The sequence below is a fragment of the Excalfactoria chinensis genome, chromosome 1 (genome assembly GCF_039878825.1).
Source record: "Excalfactoria chinensis isolate bCotChi1 chromosome 1, bCotChi1.hap2, whole genome shotgun sequence".
NCBI lineage: Eukaryota > Metazoa > Chordata > Aves > Galliformes > Phasianidae > Excalfactoria > Excalfactoria chinensis.
In genome coordinates, this window is record NC_092825.1 from 113,933,190 (window position 1) to 113,959,291 (window position 26,102).

Here is a 26,102-nt window from a genome sequence, read left to right on the forward strand (position 1 = left end):
TGTTTGCTGAGGGAGCTGTGCTGGGGGTTGCTTAGTTTTATCCATCTAGCGTGTTTCCCCCTGCTTCCCCACAGCCACATTCTCAGTGATAAGCAACTGTCCATATAGACTTACCAAATAAATCAGTGTCTGAAGGAACTGTCCAGTTAAAAAATAAGCAAATCCATTGATCTTACTTCTTGTGTCTGCGCACAGACACGCTCACATTCCCAGTACAAACTGAACTGCTTCTCTTTTTGATCATTTTTCCCCGTGGCAGAGAACTTTTGAAAGAAAAGGAATGGAAATCTAATGGGGGAGTGAGGGGGAACTAGCAAATAACTTATAACATCTAGCTGAGCTGTTTTCAGAAAGAAAGTGGGCATCTCTGTCCTGAGAGGCAGTGGGCAAAGACAACTGCAGTCTCTGAAGCCGGACTAGGTTATTGGGATAGATGGACTCTGATGGTGGGGCTCTTTGGGGATAACCCAAGGAGCTTCTGCTGCAGGGGAGCACTGGGAGCAGCAGGAATCAAACTCAGTGTTGGCCATAATGATGAGCAGAGCAGACAAATGATTCAAATACTGCATCCTGTTTGAGAAGAGTAAAGGCAGCAGCTGCAACTGAATGTGCATGGCTGCCCCAGAGCAAGAGAGAGCTGTGTTGGCTGCAACAGCCATCTCCATGGAGAGCTGGGGGCATGAAGCAGGCCATGGCCCTGCAGCTGCAACAGTTCATTTCATCTTCTCACCATTTCCCTCAGTACCCATTTCCTGTCTTTTCCCACATTTTTTACCCATCCTATTTCTGTTTTTTTTTGTTGTTGTTTCTTTTCTTTTCTCTCTGATCATAAAAGCAGCTCACATCAGATCTCAGCCTGTACCCTGGGCACAGCAACTTGCAATTTTCTGTGCTGCTGAGAAGCCTTTGAGCTCATTCTCACAGTGCGACATACGTTGTTTCATCTCTGTGACTGTTTAACCTCAGCCATTTGAACATCTGTAATGCACTATGGAGGATATCTGAGCTGTCTGAATAACTTTAACTTCTAGCTCCCTTCCTCCCCCCTGCCTCGTTGCTTCCCTTCAACATTTGTAGTGACAAACATCAAAAATGTTGTGATGTTTTAGCTTCATGCATGTGAGGACTCTGAGAAGGCAAAACTTCCTTGGCTTTCCTATCACACAGCTGTACAACAGCAATCAGGATTACAGCAAGCTCTTTGTAGGTTACCTTTTTTCTTCTTTCTGAACTGAAATGGGATACGAGCTTTCCTTCAGGCTGGACCTTAGAGAGGGAATCCTTACTGAGGGCAGAGGGAAATGCAGGCAAGGCTGATGCCGCAGGTACTAGAGTGAGAGCAGAGAAATGGAGTCACAGAATCATTAAGGTTGGAAAAAACCTCTCAGATCATGTAGTCCAATCACTAACCCATCCCCACTGTGTCCCTCAGTGCCACAGAGATGTCCCAGTGAGGCAGGAGGGGCTGGGCAGCAGGGTGCTCTCTGCTGAGATCTGGCTATGCTGGTGATCAGCCATGTTGGCTGAGACAGGCTCCTCAAACAGCTGTATGCCACTGGTAGTCCTTTGTGAGAAACACAGGACAGGGTGAGGTGTCTGTGTTCAAGTAAGGCATTCCTTTTTCTTCTTTTAAGCATGTTTCTCCTTCTTACCTCTGTGTCCTCCCATGTTCTGTGATGTCTGCTCGCAGATTACAATCGGAACTCATCCCTCCCGCTGCCAATCCATGGAGAACAGGCTGGCAGCAGCAGCAGCGAGCACGGCTCTGTTTCGCCAGACTTCGATGTACAGCATGACGTGTTTTTCGAAAGGCCGAAGAGATCCATTTCCGAGATTCAGACAAGACATCCTGTTGCCCATTTACTGAGGTAAAACAGTTGCTTTTCACTTGATGCCTGTGGGGGCTGTGTGGATTTAATTCGTATTTTATTCTGTTTGGGGGCATTTATTTCCCGTGATGACTAGCTAAGCAGGTGTGTTAAATGGTGAGTGAGATACCAGTTAATTTAAGTATAATTTATTTAACTAATGAACAATGATTCTTTCTCTTTAAAGTTTCTGTGCATTTATGTACTTCTTTTTTTCCAAGTGAATAACTGTTGGTCTCCCATTGGGTGATTCAGGAGTGGATGAGCTGCCCCCTTCCAAGTACTCTCAAGAGAACATGGGGAAGGGGCAGCAGACAGCTTTGGTGATCAGAGAGCACAAACCAATGCTTTCAAATGAGTATACTGAAGTATGGGACCGGAAAACATAAACAGCAGTCTCAGCCCCAAATTCTCCGCTTTCCTCCCCAAAACTGAGGCAGTGCTGGCTGATGATGGTGCCGTTTCTCAGCAGGGTGACATCAGCATTGTGCCACCACTGAGCTTTTCATCAGCTGAGGGTATGAACCCTCTTCTCTCTCAAAATCAGTGTTTAGTAGTGTGATCAAGGCCATACCATAAGGCCTAACTCACTTTTACACCTACCAATTACCCTGCTCCCTACTGACAGCACTGCCACGTGGGCAATTCTGAGGTCTCTTATTTGTGGCCCTCTTGCTGATGCAGTGTGCCTGATGAGGGCCTGGCCCTGGAGGACAGAAGTTTCTCTCCTTCCAGTGAGGATAAGGATTCTGGTCTGTTCCTGCTACGGAAGGACAGCGAACGCCGGGCAATTCTATATAAAATTCTCAAGGAAGAACAGAATAAAGTTGCTTCAAATTTACAGGACTGTATTGCACAGGTAATTTCATTTCAGCTCTCCTTTTCCTGCTTCAAAAGGAAAATGATAAGCCAAGTAGCCAGCACTACTCCTTTCCTGAAAGCTAATAAATGAAGATGCCAACAGTGGTGAATAGATAGGACTTTACATTTCTGTAGTCCAGGTTCACAGTGGCATTCACTTGATGGCTTGTGAGCTTCAGGTAGTCGAGCTGTTTCTTCTGAATACCTTTAACTGTGCTTAAGCCTTTTGCCGTAGTCTGAATCCACCGCATGGGTGCTGCTGGGCTCCTGTTCTGTGGGCAGTTGGTGGCTGTTAGAGGTCTGAGGTTGGTGAGATGTGGTTTTGGTGACTTTTCTTTTTTTGGTGTTTTCTTTAAGGACAAAACTGTGCAGTAGTTCATGGCCTTAACAGAGGCTAAAATGTGTGCGTGACATCTCAGTCAGGAGTAACCATGGTTTTAAATATTTTCCAGGATAAAGAAGGATTATTTAGTAAAGCACGTCCTACCTCAGTCCCCATCTGTTCTGTAGCGTCGCTTTAATCATCTTTCTGTTATTTCTGTAATACTTGCCCTTTTCCTTTTAATTACACAGGTGGTTGTTCTTACATGTACCGAAATGGCCTTAACTGCAGGGGTTCGGACTGCAAATCAGAGAATGAAAGTTTGAGTGCTGTCGCTGTGTAATCACGGAGCTTTTTCTGACTTACAATAGATGGGTGCATAAACATAATGCTTATATAATGTCTGCACAAGTACTTAGGAGTCCAGAGTCAGCTTAGTGTAGGGACGCCATCTACAAACGTTTGGGTCTCCTACCAACTCACTCTGCTGCTTTTATGGAGGAAAGCTGCCCTCTACAGTACATTGGGCAAATGTGTAAATATTCATCTTGAACCTCCCCCTTTGTGACAGCCACGATAGCAGTAGGTAGACTTGGCCATTCAAAGGTTCTGTGGTATCTGTGCTTAGGTGTGAAACATACACGTGCAAAGCTATAAATTGTAACCTAGATACTAATGCTACTGATTAGATACTTAATGACATTGACTTTTACTTGATAGGTGTTCATTATCTTTTCTCCAGAGCTCTGAAGAACTGCAGCTTTCAATGGCCCACATCAAGCAAATTATTGGGATTTTAAGGGACTTCATACACTCTCCTGAGCACAGAGTGATGGCTTCTACCATATCCAAGTTGAAAATGGATCTGGACTTTGACAGCACATCCATCAATCAGATTCATCTGGTGCTGTTTGGATTTCAGGATGCGGTGAGTCCCTTGCCTGGGCACGGAAGGAGAGGAAGTTTTCCTGGACAGACCTCTCAGTGCAAGGGTTTGCAGCTTCCCCACTCCTCCTCACCTCTCCCCCTGTTCCTGCTCTTGCTGAGCAGCCATCAGAAGAGCTGCAGAGGGACATGTGGAACTGAAGCCCTGACAGACTGTAACCTCAGCCTCAGTGAGATGGGTGCTCCCAGACTGGCCATGAAACTGAAGGACTGCCCATTGGCCTACCAGCAAGCTCTGAAGCTCATTCTGCATCCTGCATTTGTTCTCTGTTTACTTCCCATTGTACAGTACAGGGGTGTGAATGTCACAGTCTGATTTGAGAGCTCTAGCCTAAAACTGTCAGATTGGCTGTTTAGCCTTTCAAAAGTGGGAGGGTTTTGATTATTCTCACACTGAAAACTTCACCTTAATATTGAAAACCAAGATTTTATTTCCTTAGGTGCAAGTAAATATTGTTTGTTGCAACTTAACTTACTTTTACTTGCTCATATATCTGCAGGTGAACAAAGTGTTAAGAAATCATTTAATAAGGCCCCACTGGATGTTTGCAATGGACAATATAATTCGCCGTGCAGTCCAAGCAGCAGTCACCATTCTTATCCCAGGTAAAACAATCCAGTTGTAAACAAACTAAAAGGAAAAGCTGATTGTGCATTTGTGTAGCAAATGGAACAGGTAGATGTTTCAGCACACTCCATCAGCACGTCATGACCCGCATCCCCTGTGCTACTACGTCAAGGGCACGGGATCACAAAGAAGCATTGGTTGTGATGTGAGGATTAATGCCACAGTTACAGTACAGAAGCACACAGTGGGTACTGGTGGTTCTGCATCACCATTCTGGTCCAGTTTAAACAAAATAAAATTAAGTCAAAATTAAACTTAGTCCAATCTGGACCATTTGTAGCTGGGAAGAAAATGACTCTATGCAACATTTAGGTAATATCAGAATGGTTAATGCTGCTTGTCTGGTCTGGTTATGTGTTCTGACAAATGACTGCTCAGCTCTGGAACTGATGTAATGGCAGTACGTTTACCTGAGGAGAAATACAGTCTTGGTCTACAGATGGGTGGGTAGCAGGAACAAGCACCACCATCACCAAAAGGGGGGAGGTTAAAAGATGGTGAGCTGTCCAGGAGTAAGGCTAAGCTGGAACTCTGGCTAGTTCTGTAACTCTGAAGCGCTGAACACCGTTTCCAGTCTGAGAATGTTCTGAACTCACTTACTGACAGTGAGCCCTTTCAGACCAAACGTGCTGTGGCACTCCTTTTAGCACTGATGTTGTAACATCCGTAGTCCGGCTAATAAGGCTTTTCCTACTCCTCTGTGCATCATGAAATAAGTCCTCCACCTCAGCTGAGGCTCCTCAACTGCAGTAACAAAGAGCAAACTGCGCTACCCTATGGAGATATAAACCCACTGAAATAAAATCTTATGTTGTTTCGTTTTGTCAGAACTTCGAGCTCACTTTGAGCCAGCATCAGAAACTGAAGGTGGCGACAAAGATTGTGATGAAGTGGAAGAGAGTTTCCGTCCCTCTGAACAAAATGGGACTGAGGATGCTGCCGTCACATCAGGAGTCAGCACCCTCAGCTCCGTGGTGTCGCACAAGGCTCAGCAGCAGCTTAGCCTGGAGTTGGGCAGACTTAAACAGGAGACCATAAGGTAACCCAGACACAAACACCATGTGTTTGTTTCTGGAGCCTTTGCAAAGCCTGTAGACATGCTTCCTGCTGTGACACGTACTTACCTGCTGACAGAGCGCACCTGCCAGCAACACAGATGGATTCAGAGTGCACTGGCAGCACCAGTGTGACAGTTCAACAGCTTTCAGTACAACTTTCATTTCTGTGCCAATAGTTTTTATGCAGCAGAGTGTCCTGGTGGATTTCTGCCATTAAGTAACGATGCCTGTGTAACGCTGTCAGTTTCTTTCCTACTGCCTCAGATGCCACCTCACCAAGTGGCACCATCAGAGATGTTCTTGCAAGGGTTATGAAAATGCAGCAGGAGATACCAGGGGGGTGACGTTCCTTCCTTCTCCTGCAGGGGATGGCCAGAATAGCTCAGCACTTGCCTGAGAGATGTGGCAGGCTCACTATTGAGCATACACAGAGCACTCCAAAGCCCCTTTCCTATTCTTCGTGGGTTATATTTATACGTTGCTGCCGATGCATCTTCTGTATGGATGCAATGTAAATCACTGCAGCGTTCCACTGCCTTGTAGTAAATTAGAAAGAAAGACAGAAACTCTGCCCATGGAAACTGCTGAACAGCAGGAAAAGAATTTACAATGTATTTACTGAATTCTGCAGCAAAGATGAGAGCCTTAAAGTGCTCCCACCAAGGTGAGACTCAAACAACAACAAAATCTAGCATAATACATTACTGACGAGTGTCAGGTATCCCTTGTATCAAGTCCTGTGGCAGTTGTTATAAAATGATGGATACATGTGTTTTTTCAGTTAGATTTATTCTCAGCATGGTGGCTGTTCGTTTATCTCCCTTGTACAACAACAGGCTTTTGGAGAAACTCGTTCAGAAGGAGAAGGAGTATCAGACCCTCTTACAACGATCTTTGGAGCAAAAAACACAGGAACTGCACTTGCTTCAATTAAAACTTAAACCCAGAGGTATGAGGAGATACCGAGTGAGTACTTTGACAGTGTGTGTGTGCAAGTTCACGGGACTGGTTAAGGGGTGATTTGGATCTTCTATTTTAAGTTTAAGTAGTCTTAAACCACCACTTTCGTCCTCGTTTTGAGGTGTAATGACCTATTATTATTTTTTTCTGTTAAAGACTGGCAGTGGCCTGCATCGACTTTAAAAGAGAATGCAGACCCAGAGCTCACAAACTGGCTGAAACAACAAGGGGCAGACCTGGATACCATTAGAAGGGTAAAAATAAATAAATAGATAGATAGATAGATAGATATGCACCTTAAAAATGGCAGCCCTTGTTACCAGTTTGGCTTGAAAGGAGGAATACTTTGTTATTTAGGAACAAATTTCCCTTTCAGTTTGCTGAAGAGGATTACACACTGAGTACTGTCCTTAACGACATCACTAAAGATGATCTGCGATGCCTTCAACTGCGGTAAGGAGCTACATCTTAGGTCACAGCTGAGAGCTTAATTAATAAAAAAGGGGGGGAGGGGTAGATGTTATGATATTCTTATAGGCCTATTAACTTACTCTGATCTTCTGTTACTATATGAACAACACTGACTGCCATACTTTAACAACATAACATAAGCTATACAGTAAGTTATAACATGCCCTCTAACTTTTGTGTTTATCATGACTGAGAACTATTTCTTTGCCATTCAGCACTGAATGTTCATATAGGCATGAAGAACTGCTTATTTTCCCTCCCCATTTCATTGTTGTTCTGTTAATCTCTGGCTGACATGGAAGAAGTTGTTTGGCCCTAAACTTGAAGGGGTACAGTGTTTGGTGGTTTTTCCATGCTGCCACAACTGGTAAATGATAGGATCATAGAATTGCTCAGACCTTAAAGATCATTGAATCCAACCACAACCTAACCATACTACCCTAACAACCTTCCACTAAATCCTGTCCCTGAGCACCACATCCAGTTTTTAAACACATCCAGGGATGGTGACTCAACCACCTCCCTGGGGTACTTATTCCAATGCTTAACAACCCTTTCTGTAAAGAAGTCTTTCCTGATATCCAACCTAAACCTCCCCTGGCACAACATGAGGCCATTTCCCCTCGTCCTGTCACAGGTGAGAAGAGACCAACCCTGCTCTCTCTGCAAATACCTTTCAGGTACTTAAAGAAGACAGCAATAAGGTCTCCCCTCAGTCTTCTCTTCCCCAGACTAAACAGCCCCTGTTCCTTCAGTTGCTCCTCATAGGGTATGTTCTCCAAGCCCTTCACAAGCTCCAGCACCTTACTGTCCTTTCTCTACTGAACACAGTACTCAAGGTGAGGCCTCACCAATGCTGAGTACAGGGGCAGGATGACTGCCCTAGTCCTGCTCACCACACCATTCCTGATACAAGCCAGGATGCTGTTGGCTTTCTTGGCCACCTGGGCACACTGCTGGCTCATATTCAGCCGACTGTCCATCAGCACACCAAGGTCCCCTTCTGTCAGGCAGCTTTCCAGCCACTCTAGAGTTTACATCTTGATCGCTTTCACGTAATGAATATGATGGTTTTTCCCTAACCAGTTACTACTGTCTGTAATTGCTTTATTCTTCTCGAGACAGTGGCGGTGTTCTCTGCAGAATTTGGAATGCGATACTAATCCACCGACAAACGCCTGCTAAGTCCATGGAGGCAGAAGGTTAGCTCTTCGGAAACAGAATGTGAAATGGGAATAAGCAAGTGAAAGATAAGATAGATACATTCCTAAATTATTGGATGTATATATGTATATAGTCTCCCTGTCTTGCAGGTTTTGTACAATTGCACAGCTCATTTGACCATCAGCTTACTACACAGTAAGTAGTATAGAATCATAGAATCACAAGGTTGGGAAGGACCTACAAGGTCATCTAATCCAACCATCCTCCCGTTACCATTGCTACCACAGGCCACTTGTAGCTTCTCATCCAGATGCCTCTTGAACCCTGGCCAGGGACAGCAACTCCACTTCCCTGGGCAGCCATTCCAGCGCCTTGCTGAGTGAAAAAGTTTTTTCCTTATATCTAATCTAAACCTCCTCTGGCACAACTTTTCCTTGGGTGGCCATTTCCTGTTTGTTGCCTGGGAGAAGAGGCCAAGCCCCCCCTCATCACAACCTCCCTTCAGGAAGCTGTAGAGTGCAATGAGGTCTCCCCTGAGCCTCCTCTTCTCCAGGCTAAACAATCCCAGCTCCCTCAGCTGCTCCTCTTAAGACTTGTGCTCCAGACCCATCACCAGTTTCATTGCCTTCTCTGGACACGTTCCAGTAACAGCTTATGGAAGAGTAGCACAGAAGACAAATGCCCTAGTACTGTAAATATAAAGCCTTAGCTAAGAGAAACTTGTCTGCAAAATAGGTACTTGTCCTGCTTTCAACTGAGACAGAGTTGATTTTCTTCATAGTGTCTTATATGATATGGTTTGGCTTTAGGAGAAAAACAATGTTGATAACAGACCAACTTGTTTGTTAGTTGCTTCTGAGCAGTGCTGTATCGATATGAGGACATTTTGGCTTTTTTTTTTTTGGCTTCTTGTGCTGTCCTGACAGGAAAGGGGCTGAGGGGAACACAGGAAGCTGGGAGGGCAGAATAAAGACTGTACCACACACCTCAACTGGCTTCAGCATTGTGCACACTGAACTTTGGATGTGTGACAGGCGTGCTGGCTGATGGCTTAAGCAGGAAGGGGTACATCAGCATACGTCACCTCTTCCTCTACAACTGTACGCAGCCTTGTGTATGAAAGCTACTCTCAGCCAGCAGCTAAGCGAAAGCGAAGCCTGCAGTGATAGTTTGGATTTTGTAATTTGGCTACAGCAAAAACCCAGCAAGCCTCAAAGGTCTTTGTTTCTTTATCAGATGCCTTAAAAAATAAACATCAACAAAAAAGCAATCAGAAAACCAGATTCAATGTTGTTAAAGTTTAATGGTTTTTGGTTTTGTTTTGTTTTTCTTTAAACACTGTACATGACAAATGCAGCAATCCAAAGAACATCCGTGAAGCAAATATATAGCAATTTAAATAAACTGCCGCTTTCTCATAATTCAGCTCCTTCTGAAACAACATTCAGGCGCGTTTAAGACAATCTGTACTGTGATGGGACTGCCTTACTCAGCACCTCTTCTTTTGAAAGAGGAGGTGTTAAATAAAGGCTAACGCTTGTTTCTGAGTCATTACAGTTCTTGTAGATGCGTTCACTTATCCTTACGAATGGCTGAGAGACTTATACTTTATCCACTGGTTTGGGCCACGCACTTCAAAGGGCGGCTCATTGAAGTAGATGTGGTTTCCTAGTTCTTCCAGTGGGGGCTCTGGGTCAGTGGTAGCAAACTGAGCAGCTTCCTCTATCTCTTTTCTCACTGCCACATCGATTTCCTACAGAAAGAAGAAACTCTAATTAGAAGGCAGCTTGGAAAAGGCATCAATATATTGAATTTAAAAGCAATAATGAAATACTGAGGTGTTAAAGGTGTCAATGAAAAATTAGAAAACGGTGAGTTTCCTCCCTCCTGAAGCAAAGCATAGTACAGTTAATTATCCCAGAGGAACAAGACCGCATTGAGCGCTTTCCTTCCTGCATTCTCTTTCTGCAAAACAATGCAAGTATACAGAGAAACATGACTGCAGCCCTGTCGATTGGCCATAAACCCCACCTTTACAAGGTCTAAGGAGATCTTAGTAGTGTAAATATCCTGATTATTCTGCTATTTGCTTGGCAAGCTTCTGGCTCTGTCCCTAGGATTCTTCACTACCAATGACCATTGTCAGTGTCAGACTCAAAGCTCAGAGCCTTTTCTGCTTGATTTGATTGATTTCTTAGATGCTGACATGACAAGAGATGTCTTTGAAACACACACAGAGCCTCACACTGAGTTACAACTCAGCACCTGAAAGCAAAAAGCAGTGCCTGCACAGCACAGCTGCATTAGGTGGTGTGCAACAAATCCCTACTATCAGTCACCAAAAAAAAAACAGTAGTAAAAAAGCTCATAGAACAAGTGAATAAATATGAGATAAGTAGTATGTGAATGCACAAGAGCTTGCTTAAACACCTGCTAAAAGCCATACCTTTAATTCTTCAACACTAGCAAGGTTGTTGTTGATCATTCTGTCCTTTAGCAAAGTAATGGGATCACTTTTGCTTCTCACTTCTTGGATTTCTTCTCTAGTGCGGTAGCTAGGAGGAACACAAGCAAAGAGATGAGCTTTAATAATTCTCTTGAACTTCACACAGTTTTTGGGTTTCTGACCATCAATACTTGTTGTCAGTGAATGCTAACAAAGGGTTTCCATGGTACCTTATGCCAGGATCGCTCATACTGTGGCCATGATAACGGTATGTCTGCAACTCCATCACAATAGGACCCTTAATAAAAAGAACATATAGAGAACATTAGCACCTTAAGCAATCGACTTGTTACAGCAGTATTTGCTACAGGTGAACTGTACAAGTGACAAATGCTTTTAATTCAACTTCCTCTCTTAGTTTAATCAATTCACACAACCTTATCACAAGCAGTAAAACAAAACTCTTCTTAAATGAAAATGCATGTTGGTAACTACCAGCATTTACTTTCATGTTCTCATTGAGCACTGTTGTTAAGCAAAATGGTCCCTTCCAATGCTACTCCACCATTACCCAGACTGTTTCAAATTGCTTATCGTTTTACTTCAAGACTGTAACTCCCAGCAGCTTCTTCTGTGCATTCCAAGCACAAACATCAGACTACGTCAGAACAACGTTTCATTCTTGGGTGACAAGCACTGATGCTGAAAAACCCTGAAGGTTCCATACAATTTTGTACATATTTCTAGGCAGGTACATAGAAACCTCTCCTGTTGCCACATATCTGGTCTCACAAAAAAAATCACTTCCCTTCCATTGTAAATACAGATCTTTTTGTGCTCCTTCCCTGAACAGATTCTTTTGTAAAGAACAAAGCTGCCTAACAGTGCAAACATTGATCGCAACAGAATTTAAGTAGGGTCACTAGAAAGGAGAAAGAAGTAACAAAGAATCGAGATTCTTTTTCTCCTTAAATCTTGATTAAATACCAATTGTGTGTTAACAATTCTAACAAAATTAAAGAACGACTTCATTACTCACAGGTTCCTTACTGTGGAGAAACAAAGCAAATGTGGTCAAACTGCAATTCAACAGTGAGTACAGAAGGGTAGGCGAGATGGGGAACTTCTTACGCAGCAATTATTGCTGAAAGTTTCACCTATGGTAAAGAAATGGCTACTGACTTACCTTTCCAGCTCTGCAGTACTCAGTTGCAAACTTGGCTGCTTCTCGAACACACAGAACATCCATGCCATCCACCTGATGTACAGAACAAGTTAAGTCAAAAAGAGACTGGAAAACAGTCTTTCAAATCCAGAACTTTCCTATCATAAGTGCAATAGGATCTCAAATTTTCTATTACTAAAAATAGTTATAAACATATTTATAAATAGAAATAGATGGGCATGTATGTATTGCACACACATGCCTCAAAGCATAGTGGAGCTGTACTCACTCTAAGCCCTGGGATGTAGTCTCCTCTTTTGTAGTAGTCAGTACTGGCCGCAGCTCTTTCAACTGAGGTTCCCATTCCATACCGATTGTTCTCACAGATGAAGATACAAGGCAACTTCCACAAGGCTGCCATATTGTATGTTTCAAATATCTGGCCCTGAAAGAAAAGGAGCCAAGTTCTGTCAGGGCAGGGAGCTCACACTTCAAGCATTAGGCTCTACTGAAAAATCATTCAGTTGCAGCCAGCAAAACGTTTGATACCAGAAGTGATCTGAGATCAGCCCCTTGCTGCAGCTCAGCAGCAATAAACGAGAAGTTATATAACGTAAGGTAACTTTGATCTCCACTCATAGTTCATAGAACTTTTTAACTTTTAAACCGATTTCAGCATGTGTGTTAGAGTAGCACAAAACAGAATGGTTTGATTTGGAAGGGACCCTTAAAGGCCATGTGTTTCAAAAGAGGGAAGGTAAAATCAACAGTACACTCTAAATTATAGTTAGTTTTTTCTCCATCCAGCTTTATTTCTCTCTTTACTATCCCTGCCAGTACCATGAAGACAACTGTCTCAGTGTAAGTGGTTCAGCAAGATGCACTGATATCAGCAGACTCATTTATTTTAACCATCATCACAGCAGATTCAAAGCCAGATGCTGTCTGGGTTGCAGACACTAGACAGCCACGGGAAGGTGCTCCCCTACAGCCCAGAAAGGCAGAGCTCACAGTTCACAGAAGGAAAACTGAATGCCCACAGTCACATTTCTCCTCACAGAGCCACCTCACACAGCTTGTTTACCTGGTTGGCTGCACCATCCCCGTATAAAGTCAGGCAGACTTCATTTTTACCAAAGTATTTGCAGGCCAGCGCAATCCCAGCTCCAAGAGGAACCTATCACAGGACAGGACAAAGCAGGCTTTTAGAACAACGTTTAGAGAATGCTGGAGATAGGTTGCTTGTGAAGTGTGAAGACACTTCTGATATCGTGGATGTGCTTAACAGATAAAAGAGTAGTAACAAATGGAAACGGGTTGGTGGCAATCTGTCTAGCAGACAAAAGTATAAATAGTAACTATATTCTTGGCTTGATGCACATTGCAAAGCTGTCAGAAAGGCAGAATAACAACAGACTGAACAGCCACAAAGCAACAGTAGCTGCATGCAGGTTCATGTTGTGAAAAATGAGAAGAAACGCTAGGGTGGGACATCAGCCAAACTGAACTCATGTTTTAAAGTAGAAGTCATGTATATACCTGAGCACCAACGATACCATTACCACCATAAAAGTTTTTGGTATACATATGCATCGATCCTCCTTTGCCCTTCACACATCCTCCTTTTCGACCTGAAACATGAACGAGTGATTTCTTTATTCAGAAAAAGAAATACTATACAAATGGTAACACCTAATTCAATTCCCAAAAGTAATAATACTGAGACAGTATTACTGTTGTCATGGGATTAATCTCAGGAGAGTTAAGACACTGCTTCTCATACATCAGACATAATGGCCTTTCCCCACAGAACTTACAGTTAAATGTATCACCAAACAAATAAGCGAAGCCAGGGGGAAGAATGCTAATGAAAGCATCACTTGAGGAGTACTGAGTAAGATTTATTCATTAATTTTAGTCCCTACTTTACTATGAAGTGCTTTTGTATTTTTCAAGACATTGAAACACCTCAGGTGGTTGCCTATTTGAAACAGCCAGTATGGTTTACATTTCTCATCTATCTAACCCATACTTCTTAACAAGAAGTATATACAGTCCTTTTACTTTAGCTTCTGCAAGAAAAAACATGAACACTGTTCCAAGTTAACTGCAATAATCTACATTTGTCCTCCCCGCAACAACAGCCAGAAGTAAAAGTTACAGGTGGGACAAAGAATCAAACAAAATACCTCAGCAAAAACTTACAACTCCCTCCCCCCAGATAAACATGCAATACTAAGCCCAGCACTGTTCAAGCTGCTGTTTGCAGATAAAAACCAGCCTTATTCCTTCCTAACATACGTACCTCCTCCCGCCCACAGTCAAGGTATTCTTTGATCCGCTCCACCCACTCCACTCCCCCAAGTTAAACCTCCCAGCTTAGAAAGTTTGAGAGATGCCCATCTAGCCATCCCCTCCTCCAGTGCAGTATGAATTCTGTATTCAAGCATTTGCATTTGTTAGCTGCCTAACCAGGTATCAAAAACAGTAATAATACTGTTCTCTTGCTGAGATCCTACAGATGCTAGGCACTGGGATTGCCCTCATATAATTATAATACAATTCAATGACGTTGAGATGTCAAAAAACAATCTCTCACACCCCTAGCTCTTTTTCTGCTCAAGCAATGCTCAGCCATTAGGCATTTCACCCAGCTGCTCCCTACTTGTCAGGCCATTTCTCTCATTTTTCAGAATCACTGACCTAGGAGCGCACAGCTCACACCCAACACATACCGTACTATCTTCCAGCCCAAGTACACAATCCCTCCACACCATTCCCCTAATTATGAATGGAATCCACTGGCAGCACAAAGCTGCTTTAGCATTTTGCAGAATACACCCTTTTGTTTGACAAGAACTTTGGCAATCACACTATGTATGGTTTTCTACTTACATTTCAGTTAAATTGCAATTCAGTTATTTTTTATACAGGGTCACAACTAATAGCATCAAAAGATTTAATAACAAGTAATTAAATGGACATTACATGTTTTTTCCCCTGTCCATTAACACAGAATGGCCTGGGTTGAAAAGGACCACAATGATCATGTAGTTCCAACCCCCTGCTATGCGCAGGGTTGCCAACCAGCAGACCAGACTGCGCAGTCACATCCAGCCTGGCCTGATACCACTCTGAAAATTCAACAGGATTAATGTAACGTGCTTTGGCAAATTATCTTGGTTCCTACATTCCATCTTTTAGGAACTAAAGGCATCCTCAGCATAGTTTGTCTTTCTACCACTCCAGAACCAAACTGCAGTCAACAGGTTTATTTCCCCTTGTATTTTTTCCTCCATTCCCTTTTTTAAAATATAAATGGAAATGCAATACTTTCAGATCCAGATTCTACCTAAATCACATTTTGAGCTACAAGAAGTGCCAGCACTTAAACCTTTTTACTGGAACGATGAAGCTGCTCTTTATTACCTAACACAGATGATAAACAATGTTTATTCTGCCACGTTACTAAATCACTTCTGGATGCCCAGTATGCTTTGTGCATCAACATCATTTTGAATCTGAGCAAGACTAATCCTAAGGCTAGTGCAGTAGCATAGGAACCCTCATTTTATCCAACACAAACCTGTAAGTTCAGCGAGAATCTCTCGAACTGGGACGCCTCGGGCATAGGTAAAACCATGAGCTCTGTATGCTGTTATCACATGGTCTGTAGGCTTTATGGCAGCTTCAATCCCTACGCAGCAAGCCTCCTGTCAGCAATGGAAAGCAAGTTGAGCAATGAAAAGCAAGTTGAGCAATGTAGAGGAAGCACACCATTTCCAAATGCTGCAGTGTGGCATGGTCTTTCTGTGGTCCCCCATACAAGAAATAAAGCAAGAAACAGGAAAAGCACACATAACAGCAGAGTGCCTTAAATCCCAAGGAGAAATAGGCCTTCTGGAGCTACAATAGCCTTGGGCTCTATATTCCAACCTGTCCTGTGTTCAACCAAGAAAATTACAGAACAAGACAATAAGAAGGTGAAAAGACCTGCAGAATACTTCTACATCCTGCTCTTCAGGGCTGCTCTCAAGGGCTACTCCTTCCAATCTGTATAGATGTCTGGGATTCCTCCAGCCCAAGTGCAAAAGCTTGTACTTTGCTGAGATGAACCTCATCAGGTTCACCTGGGCCCACCTTTCAAGTCTGTTGAGGTCCCTCTGAATGGCATCCCTTACATTGTTTGTAAGGAAATAATGACCCAAACTGCAGACCTGCTATGACTTCAGACATCATGCACAGATACTCAGTTCCAGATTTATTACCTCATCTATTCAAATCCCTAAATTAAATATGGCAAGACAGCATGAAAATGTCTTGGGGGAAAATAAGAGTCTCACCTGACCATCATATAAGTGACAGAAGCCACGAATAATCTTCTGCTTGTACAGCTGGTCAGATTTCAGCTCCATGCGCCGTATGATCTGCATTGTCTTGTAGTAATGGAGGCCTTCCTCTCGTGTCAGCACAGCTGTGGTAGTAGGGCCTTCTTCCAGGCGATGGAGGTCACACGGCTGTGAAGTTGAACAAGCAGTTACTTCTTGACACTCACCAATCCTCTTTATCAATAGCACTTTTTTTTGTTTGTTTTTATTAAATGACATGCCAGTTTCAAATTCAGATCCCCAACAAACCCCAACAACATACAACATAGCTTCTTCCCCAAACCATGAGCTAGGCCAAGTTGCAAAGAGTACTTTTGTAACAGAAATGGTACGGGGTGAGATCCATCATCTCAGGATCCACAGTGCTGCTTCCACAGAATATGAGTATTAAGCATTCAGCTTCTTTACCTTAATTTCGAATGTAGCTTCATTTGCAAAGTCAGCATAGTTACGTGATGCTACCATCACTCGAGAGGCCTTAAAAAGAAAAACAAAGCATGAGCAAGGCTGACAGGTAATTACCAAGCAGTAACAGATGTAGTCTCAACTCATTTCTAACAGTACGCTGACAATGAAATACTTTGTGACCGAAACTCTCCAGTGGCATATCCTTATAATATCAGGGAACGTGGATTCTGAATGCATGCATTAGAAGTTCAAAACCCACTATTTAAATTAAGATTAGAAAAAGGGAACAGGATTTTAAATTCTTCATACCCTTCATTAACTAAATACAACAAATAAGCTTCAGAAGACTATAAAAAGGATCAACATCACAAAAAACATATATACTTTTCCCTTCACCAGACAGGTTCCTTATATGAGCAGTGCCACAGCCAATTAAGATGACTCTTCACACTGACAGAACAAAAAACTTCCCTGGGAGAAACACACAACCCAACACAGCAGGCTTCTAGAACATGAACTACTCTCTTTCCTTTTAAGGGAGGAGAAGATGGAAGAATGCAGGTGATAATAATAAAGACAGAGAGTATTATTTGAGTGGGTAGCAGCACAGGGTGCCGAAATATAGAACTACAGAATGGGTGACATAGCAGGAGAGAGGCAAGACTTCTGAAGATACATTACTGTTCTGTCTAAAAGAATGTGCACAGTCTATTAGCTAACAACTGGTTTTCTTAGGTAACTTCAGTACATGATAACTGTCCACGTGTGCCTTGTGGCCACAGTGTGAGGAATGCACTTGACCTCCAGCAGCAAAGTTGTACTGCTAATTGTCACACATATGTTTGAGAAGTTTATTCAACCATGGAATTTGCATATGTTTAGCCCAAAGTTAGCTCTTTTGAAACTTGGAGACTGCTGTCTCCAACAAAGCTATGATTGATACACGTAACATCGGGGCAAAAGCCAGGAGAAATTTCTCAATGCTTGTTGGTTATCTCCTGTTGGCCATTTAGTTTGACTGTCGTGACCTCACAAGCTCCCTTGTTATCAGATTAAATATTTGGAGTTCTTAATTTAAACCAGGTTTCTACACTCTTTACCACAATGCAACGGTATTACCGGTGATAAAAAGCTATTTTAGTTCTAGAGCTGGAAGTCGGTCACGAGTTTGGGATTCACAGAACCAACAAATGACTGAGGTTGGAAAGGACTTCTGCAGGTCAGCCTGGTCCAAGCTCCAGACCTGAACAGATGCACTGCTGGAGAATCTCTACAGAAGTTCTTCATACGTGGCCAGTACGCATCAGAAGAAACAAACGTGAAAATCCTTTGACAAAACTGGTTCAGGCCTTACCTCACTAACAGCTCCCTAGGTTAGCAGCATTTGGAAGGAGGAAAGAAAAAAACACAGAAAGAAAAAAAAGTAAGTAACTGTAACAAACAACTGGGGGAGGAGAATCAGCTAATTATTAGCTAATTGGAACGCTGTGAGAAAAGCAGTTTCCCATTAGGTTAGCTCTGAGTCACAGAAACCCATCTTTATGCTTTACAGTTAGTTAGAAAATAATACCTTGTGGGTTAAATCTGCTTCAATTTATTTGATAATTTGTCAATTCATTGTAAACGCACAGGAATAGTTAATAATTGGCAGCTTCCAGGATCCCAAAAACCATACTAACATATGGTTTGAACTTCTGGGAAACACCGTATGCCGGCCAAGTACATGGAGGAAGGAACGCATTTTTGGCACCCAAACCTGAAAATTTTAATGTGGATATTTTACTTGTAATTTACTTGTAAATTAGGAAATGCTTTTAGATCTATACTCCATGTAGTCCCAATACACACAGCAAGGCCTCCTGGTGACCCTGCTCTTTGAGGCCACCTGCATGAAGCCAGCCAGATACAGCTGTTTCACAACAAATGACTGCTAGGCAAGAGAGCTACCCCAGCACCGAAGCAGGCCAATGGGTTACAACTGGCCTTCAGCTGACAAGTGATATTTGTCAGAAAACAGTGGGTCTGGGTTGGGTATTAGGAACAATTCCTCCTCAGAAGGAATGGTGATGCAGTGGCACAGGCTGCCCAAGGAGGTGGTGGAGTCACCATCCCTGGAGGTGTTCAAGGGTAGATGTGGCACTGAGGGACATGGCTAGTGGGCATGGTGTGGTGGGCTGGGGGTTGGACGAGGTGATTTTAGAAGTCTTTTCCAATCTTTATGATTCTGTGATTCACTTCAAAAGAAGTCAGATGAACGTAGTGGGAAACAAGCTGACCAAGTTTACCCTGATTACAACGTGGCCCGTGCTGATTGTCAGAATATAACAAAATAAAAATAAATTTAAGGCAAAAGGCCTGGAAAAGGGTTTCAGAAATGGAATGACGTGCTTCAAACGTGATAAACACGGATATCTCCAAAGACTGCTGCAGAGAGCAGGAACAAGGCCTCTGAGGAGCACCCTTCTCTCCCTCTTGTGGTAGCGCCCCAGCCTGCGAGCCGCACGTTGTCCCCATATCTAAAGCCACGGAGAAGCAACAGCCGTGCCAGGCCGCCAGGCGTGGGCTCCCGCACGCAGCGACCATTTTGTTTGGTTCTTATTTATTTATTTTTTTACGCAGTATTTCATACAGCACGAGAAAAACAAACAGAGGTAACTCCAAGTAACACCGGCACCGCGTGACGTTCCCTGCTGTGTGACTGACAGAGCCAACACCGCGCAGGCCCCCGAACACCCAGCCCGCCACAGCGGCCCCACCACAGCACGGCGCGGCCCAACGGCTGCGCTGTTAACGGCCGCCCCTTCCCCTGAGGCTGCGCAGCCCTCCACACCGCGCCCGCCGTCCCCAACCCCCTCCCAACCCCGGTAGCTACCGGCCAAGCTCACCGTCCTGCCGGCGGCGGCGGCCGGGCCCTGCAGCACTCGGGAAAGAGCGGCCAGCAACATCTTGCGCATGGAGCGGGAAGGGACGGCGACTCTGGAGGGGATCCCGTCCTCGAGTCTCCTTCAACCGCCCGCCCAAGCCGCCCCGGCTGCCAACAACACAGCCCGCCCCGCGGCCAACCGGAGCGACGGAACCGGCTGACGTACACTTCCAGCGCCGGGCCGAACGACGCCTTGCCCTGCGTTCCGCCATGCGCATGCTCGGGGGGCTGCGGGCGGTGCCGACGGGTTGGAGGAGGTGTCCTCCTGCTTGGCACTGCGCGTGTGGAGCCGGCCGGGCTGTGAGCGCTGCCTCGGGGCAGGGGGGCAGGTGTGGGGTGTGCTGTTAGCGATAGTCCAGATCGCCGGCAGCGAGAGCCCTGCCTTTCTTCTGGGACCACTAAGGTGATCGGAGGGCTGGAGCATGGCTCCTGTGAGGAAAGGTTGAGGGAAATTGGCCTGTTCAGCTTGGAAAAGAGAAGGCTCTGGAGAGACCTCATTGTGATCTTCCAGTACTTGAAGGGAGCATATAAACAGGAGGGGGAACGGCTGTTTATGAGGGTGGATACTGATAAGACAAGGGAGAATGGTTTTAAACTGAGACGGGGCGGGAGGGGGAGGTTAGATATAAGGAGGAAGTTTTCAACTCTGATGCACTGGAACAAGCTGCCCAAGGAGGTTGTGGATGCCCCATTCCTGGAGGCATTCAAGGCCAGGCTGGATGTGGCTCTGGGCAGCCTGGTCTGGTGGTTGGTGACCCTGCACATATAGCAGGGGGTTGAAACTGCATGATCATTGTGGTCCTTTTCAACCCAGATCATGATTCTAGGCTGCACGACCTCTGTGTAAGCCATCTCCTTCATACCCAGCTTGTACACTTACTGATGCATATTTCTTCAGCACCTCATTTGGAAAACCAACTCCTGCTCACAGCTGGAGGGATCATAGGAACAGAAAACAGAAAACTCAGGCTGGAAAAGACCTCAAAGATCATCAAGTCCAACTGCAGCCCAACCGTGCCACATGGATGTGCCGCGTCCCTGCCGTATGTGATCAAACGAGGGCTCACAACTTTTGTCTGTAGTTTTGTCATTACTTAGATGAGGCTCATCTACTTCAGCTCAAGAGAGCCAAACGTACTGGTCTCCATATGCAAGATGGAAAGCATGTAGTTATCTCACATGCTACAACTTCAAGACGCAACCCTGTGTAGTAAAGGTTTCTGGAGACCTGTGAACAGTTGTTAACCATAGCCATGGCCCTGATCAACAAGAACAAGTACCACATTATTATTATTATTATTATTATTATTATTATTATTATTATTCAGAGGAATGCTGTCAAACTCATTCCAAGTTCGGTGTAATCCATCTATTCATATGAAATAAAAAGTGGAGCAGTTTTTGTATTTATGCACTTACAGACTGGTGTGTTATCAACATTTCTAATTATCATAAAAACTGGTTATTTTTGATGGGAAGGGATCCACTTTTGTCTCCCCTGGATAAACAGGAAAGCATTTATTATGTTCCCTTTGTGACATTTCTACTTTTCATTCTATTTCATCAACATTTGCGTGTTGTCTTCATTAAAAACTATTACAGCATCCTGAAATAATTAAACCCTCCCCTCTCCAAAAAGCAATGAATAAAACGAATTCATGAATGAGGTAAACAATGAAAAGGAAAACATCATAAAATCACAAGCAGACAATGCCAACAGAAAATTTATTTGGCGGTTATGCAATATTTCATAATGGAGCACCTTGCCATGTGTGACTCTGCTGTTACCACACCGAGGGTGTGTTGTGTGACAGGAGGCCAAAACTCAGTCCTTTCTATCATTCTGGGTGTGATCCTGAAATGTTATCATTCTTCTGGATTGCAGCTGCTGTTACAAATGTCTGCTGTCGTGTGAGAGATCTGGAGGGATGTCCAGCATTTGGGCCTTAGCCCAGCTCACCGTGTGACTAAATCCAGCAGTAATCTCTGCTTCATTTAATGAGCCTGAGGTTTGCTGCCTGGTTTTTATTCTTCGTGTGCCACCAGAGATCTAGCTCGTGGTAGGAAGCAGAACAGGGGATTGACCCGTGGCTACCAGCATGGCTGCTGCATTGAGGCTACTTCAGACTACTGTCCTCTGGGCAGACATCTGCTATTCTGACCTTCAAGTGTCCCTTCCAACACAAACAATTCTAATTCTGTGATTCTAAAAAGCTTGGTTGGAGTAAACCGAGGCCACAGCAGTCTGTCTGTGTGGCATTTAATGGCGTGAGTGATGCTGAGATGTATGCTTGGTGGTGTGGCTGATATAGCTGGCTCCATTTTGGAGGACTGGGAAGGAAGGCAGCACAGCCTCATCCACGCTGCTCATGGGGAGCAGGCACCAGAGCTGTGCCCTGGCTTCTTCCCAAGGAAAGTGGTCAGGTAGCTCCAGGAGATGACACAAATGAAATAACATATTGGAAGGTGAGAGACTGAGGACAGTCTTCGTTCATTTTCTCTCTTCAGAATCTGATCGAGCAGCTTTCACTCCAGTTGCATCCTCTAGTTTAATTACAATTGTTCCAAATTGCTCAGCAGGAACCATCCTTTTTCAGTTATTATTCCTTCTTCCAAATTTTCATTTGCTTTTGTTTTTTATCCTTCCACTTTTCTTCAGACCCTCCTCCATCTCATTTGATGCTCTTGCCCAACACCTCTTTTGTTGCTGATCCTCTCTTCCTTTTCTCAGGTCCACATTGCTCCAATGCATCCCTTACCAAAAAAATCTCTCTCTTTTATTGCTGTTTTGACTCCCACCCCTTCTGACTAATTCCCATTCTATTCTATGCTTTCTAGTAAGTCCAGCATTAGAAAGCAACACTGCTCCCAACTTTGAATACTGAAACATGCGCAATCTGATGGGGAAATAAGAGAAATTAATTACATTGTCAAAATCCTTCCGATGATTTGTTTTATTTGGAGTTGCTGGGGTTTGGAAGGGCAGCAGTTTTCCTGGATCTTCCAGATGTTTTGCTTCTGGCGGTGGCAGAAAAAAATGAATTATGAAACTATGATTTCTGTTTGCCATTCTGATTGCTTCACTGCATTCTTATTAGGAAAAGATATCATTTCACTTCTCTTCTTTGAGCTATTTATCTTTTCATGCCATTCCTCTCCATGCTTCCTATTATTTTTATGTATTCTTTTTAATCCCCAAATTAATCACTCTTAAAATGTACTGAGAAGCACTGCCATCTTCATTCCCATAGTAAACTCCTGGGAGAAAAGATATTTTACTCTAATGGGTATGCCCAACTACTATAGGATTATTTGAACATAACCTCGATCGATTTGAAAACTCTCAAAATATTATGTCCATGACGCAATTCAGTTCTTCTGCAGTTTAAAATCATACATGTCTGAAGTAAATATATCAAAGAATCACAGAATAGCTCAGGTTGGGAGGGACCTTGAAGTCCACCCATCCCATTCCCTGCAGTGGGCATTTCTGGGAGATAAGTATCTGTCCTAATATACTTATTGGTCTACCTACTGTTAATTTTTAAGGCAGCCATATTAATTAGATCATACTTTTCCATGTTTGTTGTCTGTGACACGGCAAGAGGGGACTTTGTTAATCAAGCTGCAGCTCCCCAAATCCTGGCTACTTTTTGCCTCACTGGTCTATTTGCACTTTAGCCTCCTCATTTCATTAAAACATGATGGATGAACAGAAAGGAAAAAAATGAAGAGATTTGTAGAGCAAGTGCCATAAGGTGGCACTGCAGTATAGGGGACAGAACAACCTAGCTCCCTTTCTCCTACATTCAGTAGCTAACAAAAGCCTCCTGAGAGCCACGACGACTCAAACCATTTCAGCACTAAGGAGCTGGAGGTTGCTTAGTTACTTGAGAAAGTAATATGAGGGAAATATTAAGGGAACAAACTGAAAATAAGCTTGATACATTAGAAAGGGTGTGACAGCTTGGTACTTCTGCAGTTGCATCTGGGCTGTTTGTTTCCTCTCCCAGAGCACAAGAAGTGGTGTTTTAGTACCTCGAGTCTGTTTCCACTGTCTGCGGCTCCTGGTCTTCCCCAGGGGAAGGACTCCCTGCTTTAAAATGTTGGTGTTTGTCTGGTTTTAATGAAGATCCTAAACTGGAGTGGAGCCAGATTTATACAACCCTCCCCACAGCAAAGAAACACAGCTGTACTGGCTGCAAAGCTTTCTGAACACCTGCAAAATCCAAGCTACTTCTGTAGTATACAGTAAGGGTCAACTACCACAAAAACGTTTGTTATCAGACTGGTGCGATCTGAAGACAGTTTGCACAAAGCCGTGCTGGATCTGGCAACACCCAGTTGATTCTGATTCATCCTTCTATTACTCTGGCTGAGTAAGGATACAGTGCCATTTGTTTTAGCATGCATGCATTGGGATCCATCTGCAGAAAACCTGCACATGCCTGTCATCATATAAGGAAATGCTACACTTACAAAATCAGATCAAACAAGCAATCGAATTAAGGGTGTTCTTCAATTGGGCTTCCAGAGCTTTGATAACATACACTCTTGCCCTTATGTGGAAGACTCAGGAATAAAGCCCATTCTCTCTAATCCTACATGTTCAGCTTTTTATTCCAGCTGTTACTCTCCTCTGTGTTTCACTTGTGTTTTTGAGCCATAGGAATCTTTGCTTGAACAGCCACAGGGTGCTGCAAACATCAATTTGTTTGCCATAATTTTCACTGTAAAGCTACAGGAGAGGGAGAAAGAGGGGAATACCTCTTTGGAAAGCAGCTGGTGGGATCCAGGGAGGGTTTCATGGGCATCTGCCATCTCGATGAGAACAAAATTTATCATATTGGTTCTCACATTACAGGTCTTCCCCAGACTCAACCAAAATCAATGAAAAGCCCTCCACTGATCACTGTATGTTTGCAGACAAACCCACTGCATATCAGCTTTCAAGTACATCCACGTGTGCATTTGCAGCCACACATACAAGCCTGTAACACTGACACAGTGGAGACTAATCACTGAAAGGTTGTAAAAACACGTGAAAGTCCAGAGGCGTAATTAACTTCAGCTGTTCCTAAACAGCGAGCAAACATGAAGGAGTATTGATGCTTGAATGTGAACAAACTGTTTTTAAGTGTTTGCTAATCTTACAGTCTGGCAAAGAAGACAGTATTTATTTATTTTAGCCTGAATAACTTCGGCTGCTTTAGAGTCCCAGGTACTTTATACAACAACTACCCCTTGGATCTTTCTACCACATGACACTGTGTGTATTTGCTCTTTCTCCCCCCCTCCCCCCCCTTCCACCATCTGCCTCCTATTCCACATCGTTGCCCCAGGTCCCTCAGCAGCTAGGCTGCAGTGAGTCCACTCGATTGACACACGTTAGCCAAACAAAACAAACTTGTACAATTTTGCTAGCTCATTTACCTGAAGCAAATACATTTTGATGAGGGAAGGGACTGGCTGAGCAGGGCAGAGTGGGCACAGGCAAAGAGAGTTCTTGTGTGGTATTTTTCTACAGCAGGATAACAGTAATTTTCGGCAGGGCCAAGAGTAATTTTTCTTGTTCTGCTGTGAAATGGGTTCATTATTTCTTCCGTTAATTTTTCATCATTGTTTCAGTTAAAGCAGATGAGCAGACCTGGCTAAGTACATTTCCACAGAGACTCCGCAAATGTGAGATACGCATTTTTAAGACTGTAAGGGTTGATGGATGCATCTTGCTTGCTTTTCCTGTACATTTTATGCTTTTCCCCAGCACAGAATTTAACTTCTGAAAGCATCTTAAGCTATTCCAATTGCAGCTTATAGTCTGCTTTTCAGATATAGAGCGCAATCAATGCTTTGACAGAATCTTGTGGTTAATGTCCAAAGAAATGGTTGGGTAAGTCCATTTCAGCACACATTAAGACCGTGAATCAATTTCCAATACTCAGAATCATCCTGAGAGAGTTCTAACAGAGAAAGTTCATTGATGGCAAACGCGATTATCTGTCAGAAACAGCCATGAAACCAGAAGATACACAGTTTATGAACATTTTTTTTACCTGTTTAATTTTCCATAGGAACATTGCTGAAATGGAGAAAGAAATGGCTAATGTACAAATTTGGTACATGGTGTCATGATAGAGTGAGCACCAACCATTTGAGAAGCTAATAAGGGAAGATGGACAAGTAGAGGTTGTGACAGAACACTTCTGAGTGGCTGGAGAAGTATCTGACAAGTGATCCAGCTGGCTCACCCCAATCAATGTAAATGTTGTAGATTTCCAGTGAGGGTTTTTTATGGCTCATCTAGGAAAAGTTTAGCCAAACGAACAGATCAGAAAACAGAAGCTAAGGAAATCTGAGCCAGGGTGAGTTTTCCTGTTATCTTTCCAAGCTTTTTGTAACACGTAAGTTTGGTCAGATGAAGAGCTCCCTCCTTTGTCCTGCAGAGTTATTTCCATACTTTTAGCAGAAGAAAGGCCAGAAGTGGAAATAAAACGT

General features: G+C 43.6%; 2 protein-coding genes across 3 annotated transcripts in view; one reads left to right on the top strand and one right to left on the bottom strand.

Annotated features, from left to right (window-relative positions):
- Positions 1-8,442, top strand: part of MAP3K15 (mitogen-activated protein kinase kinase kinase 15) — a 67,812-nt gene extending 59,370 nt beyond the window's left edge. Inside the window, exons 22-30 of the mRNA XM_072347559.1 lie at positions 1,691-1,868; positions 2,553-2,727; positions 3,794-3,979; positions 4,497-4,602; positions 5,453-5,663; positions 6,519-6,631; positions 6,799-6,896; positions 7,019-7,095; positions 8,239-8,442. Coding sequence (XP_072203660.1) covers positions 1,691-1,868; positions 2,553-2,727; positions 3,794-3,979; positions 4,497-4,602; positions 5,453-5,663; positions 6,519-6,631; positions 6,799-6,896; positions 7,019-7,095; positions 8,239-8,320 — 1,226 coding nt within the window. The 3' untranslated portion in view covers positions 8,321-8,442. The remainder of the gene's footprint in view (positions 1-1,690; positions 1,869-2,552; positions 2,728-3,793; positions 3,980-4,496; positions 4,603-5,452; positions 5,664-6,518; positions 6,632-6,798; positions 6,897-7,018; positions 7,096-8,238) is intronic.
- A 1,118-nt stretch (positions 8,443-9,560) lies between these two features.
- Positions 9,561-19,769, bottom strand: PDHA1 (pyruvate dehydrogenase E1 subunit alpha 1). Of its 2 annotated transcripts, XM_072331615.1 has the most exons (12): positions 19,570-19,769; positions 18,039-18,053; positions 16,685-16,753; positions 16,232-16,405; positions 15,475-15,601; positions 13,428-13,519; positions 12,973-13,065; positions 12,178-12,333; positions 11,910-11,981; positions 10,954-11,021; positions 10,724-10,832; positions 9,561-10,030 (listed from the first exon to the last, which is right to left on the bottom strand). In XM_072331615.1, the coding sequence occupies exons 1-12, from the start codon at positions 19,636-19,638 to the stop codon at positions 9,860-9,862; spliced, it is 1,215 nt and encodes a 404-aa protein (XP_072187716.1). In that variant the 5' UTR covers positions 19,639-19,769; the 3' UTR covers positions 9,561-9,859. The 2 variants fall into 2 exon arrangements, with proteins under 2 accessions (XP_072187716.1, XP_072187725.1); XM_072331624.1 differs by lacking the exon at positions 18,039-18,053.
- Between the last annotated feature and the right edge of the window lie 6,333 nt (positions 19,770-26,102).

Coding starts and splice junctions, on each gene's coding strand:
- PDHA1 (XM_072331615.1), bottom strand. CDS start 19,638: ATGCGCAAGATGTTGCTGGCCGCTCTTTCCCGAGTGCTGCAGGGCCCG. Junction 15,602..16,231: donor GTCACTTATATGATGGTCAG/GTGAGACTCTTA, acceptor CATTGCTGACAG/GAGGCTTGCTGCGTAGGGAT. Junction 11,022..11,909: donor AGTACTGCAGAGCTGGAAAG/GTAAGTCAGTAG, acceptor CTTTTTATTAAG/GGTCCTATTGTGATGGAGTT.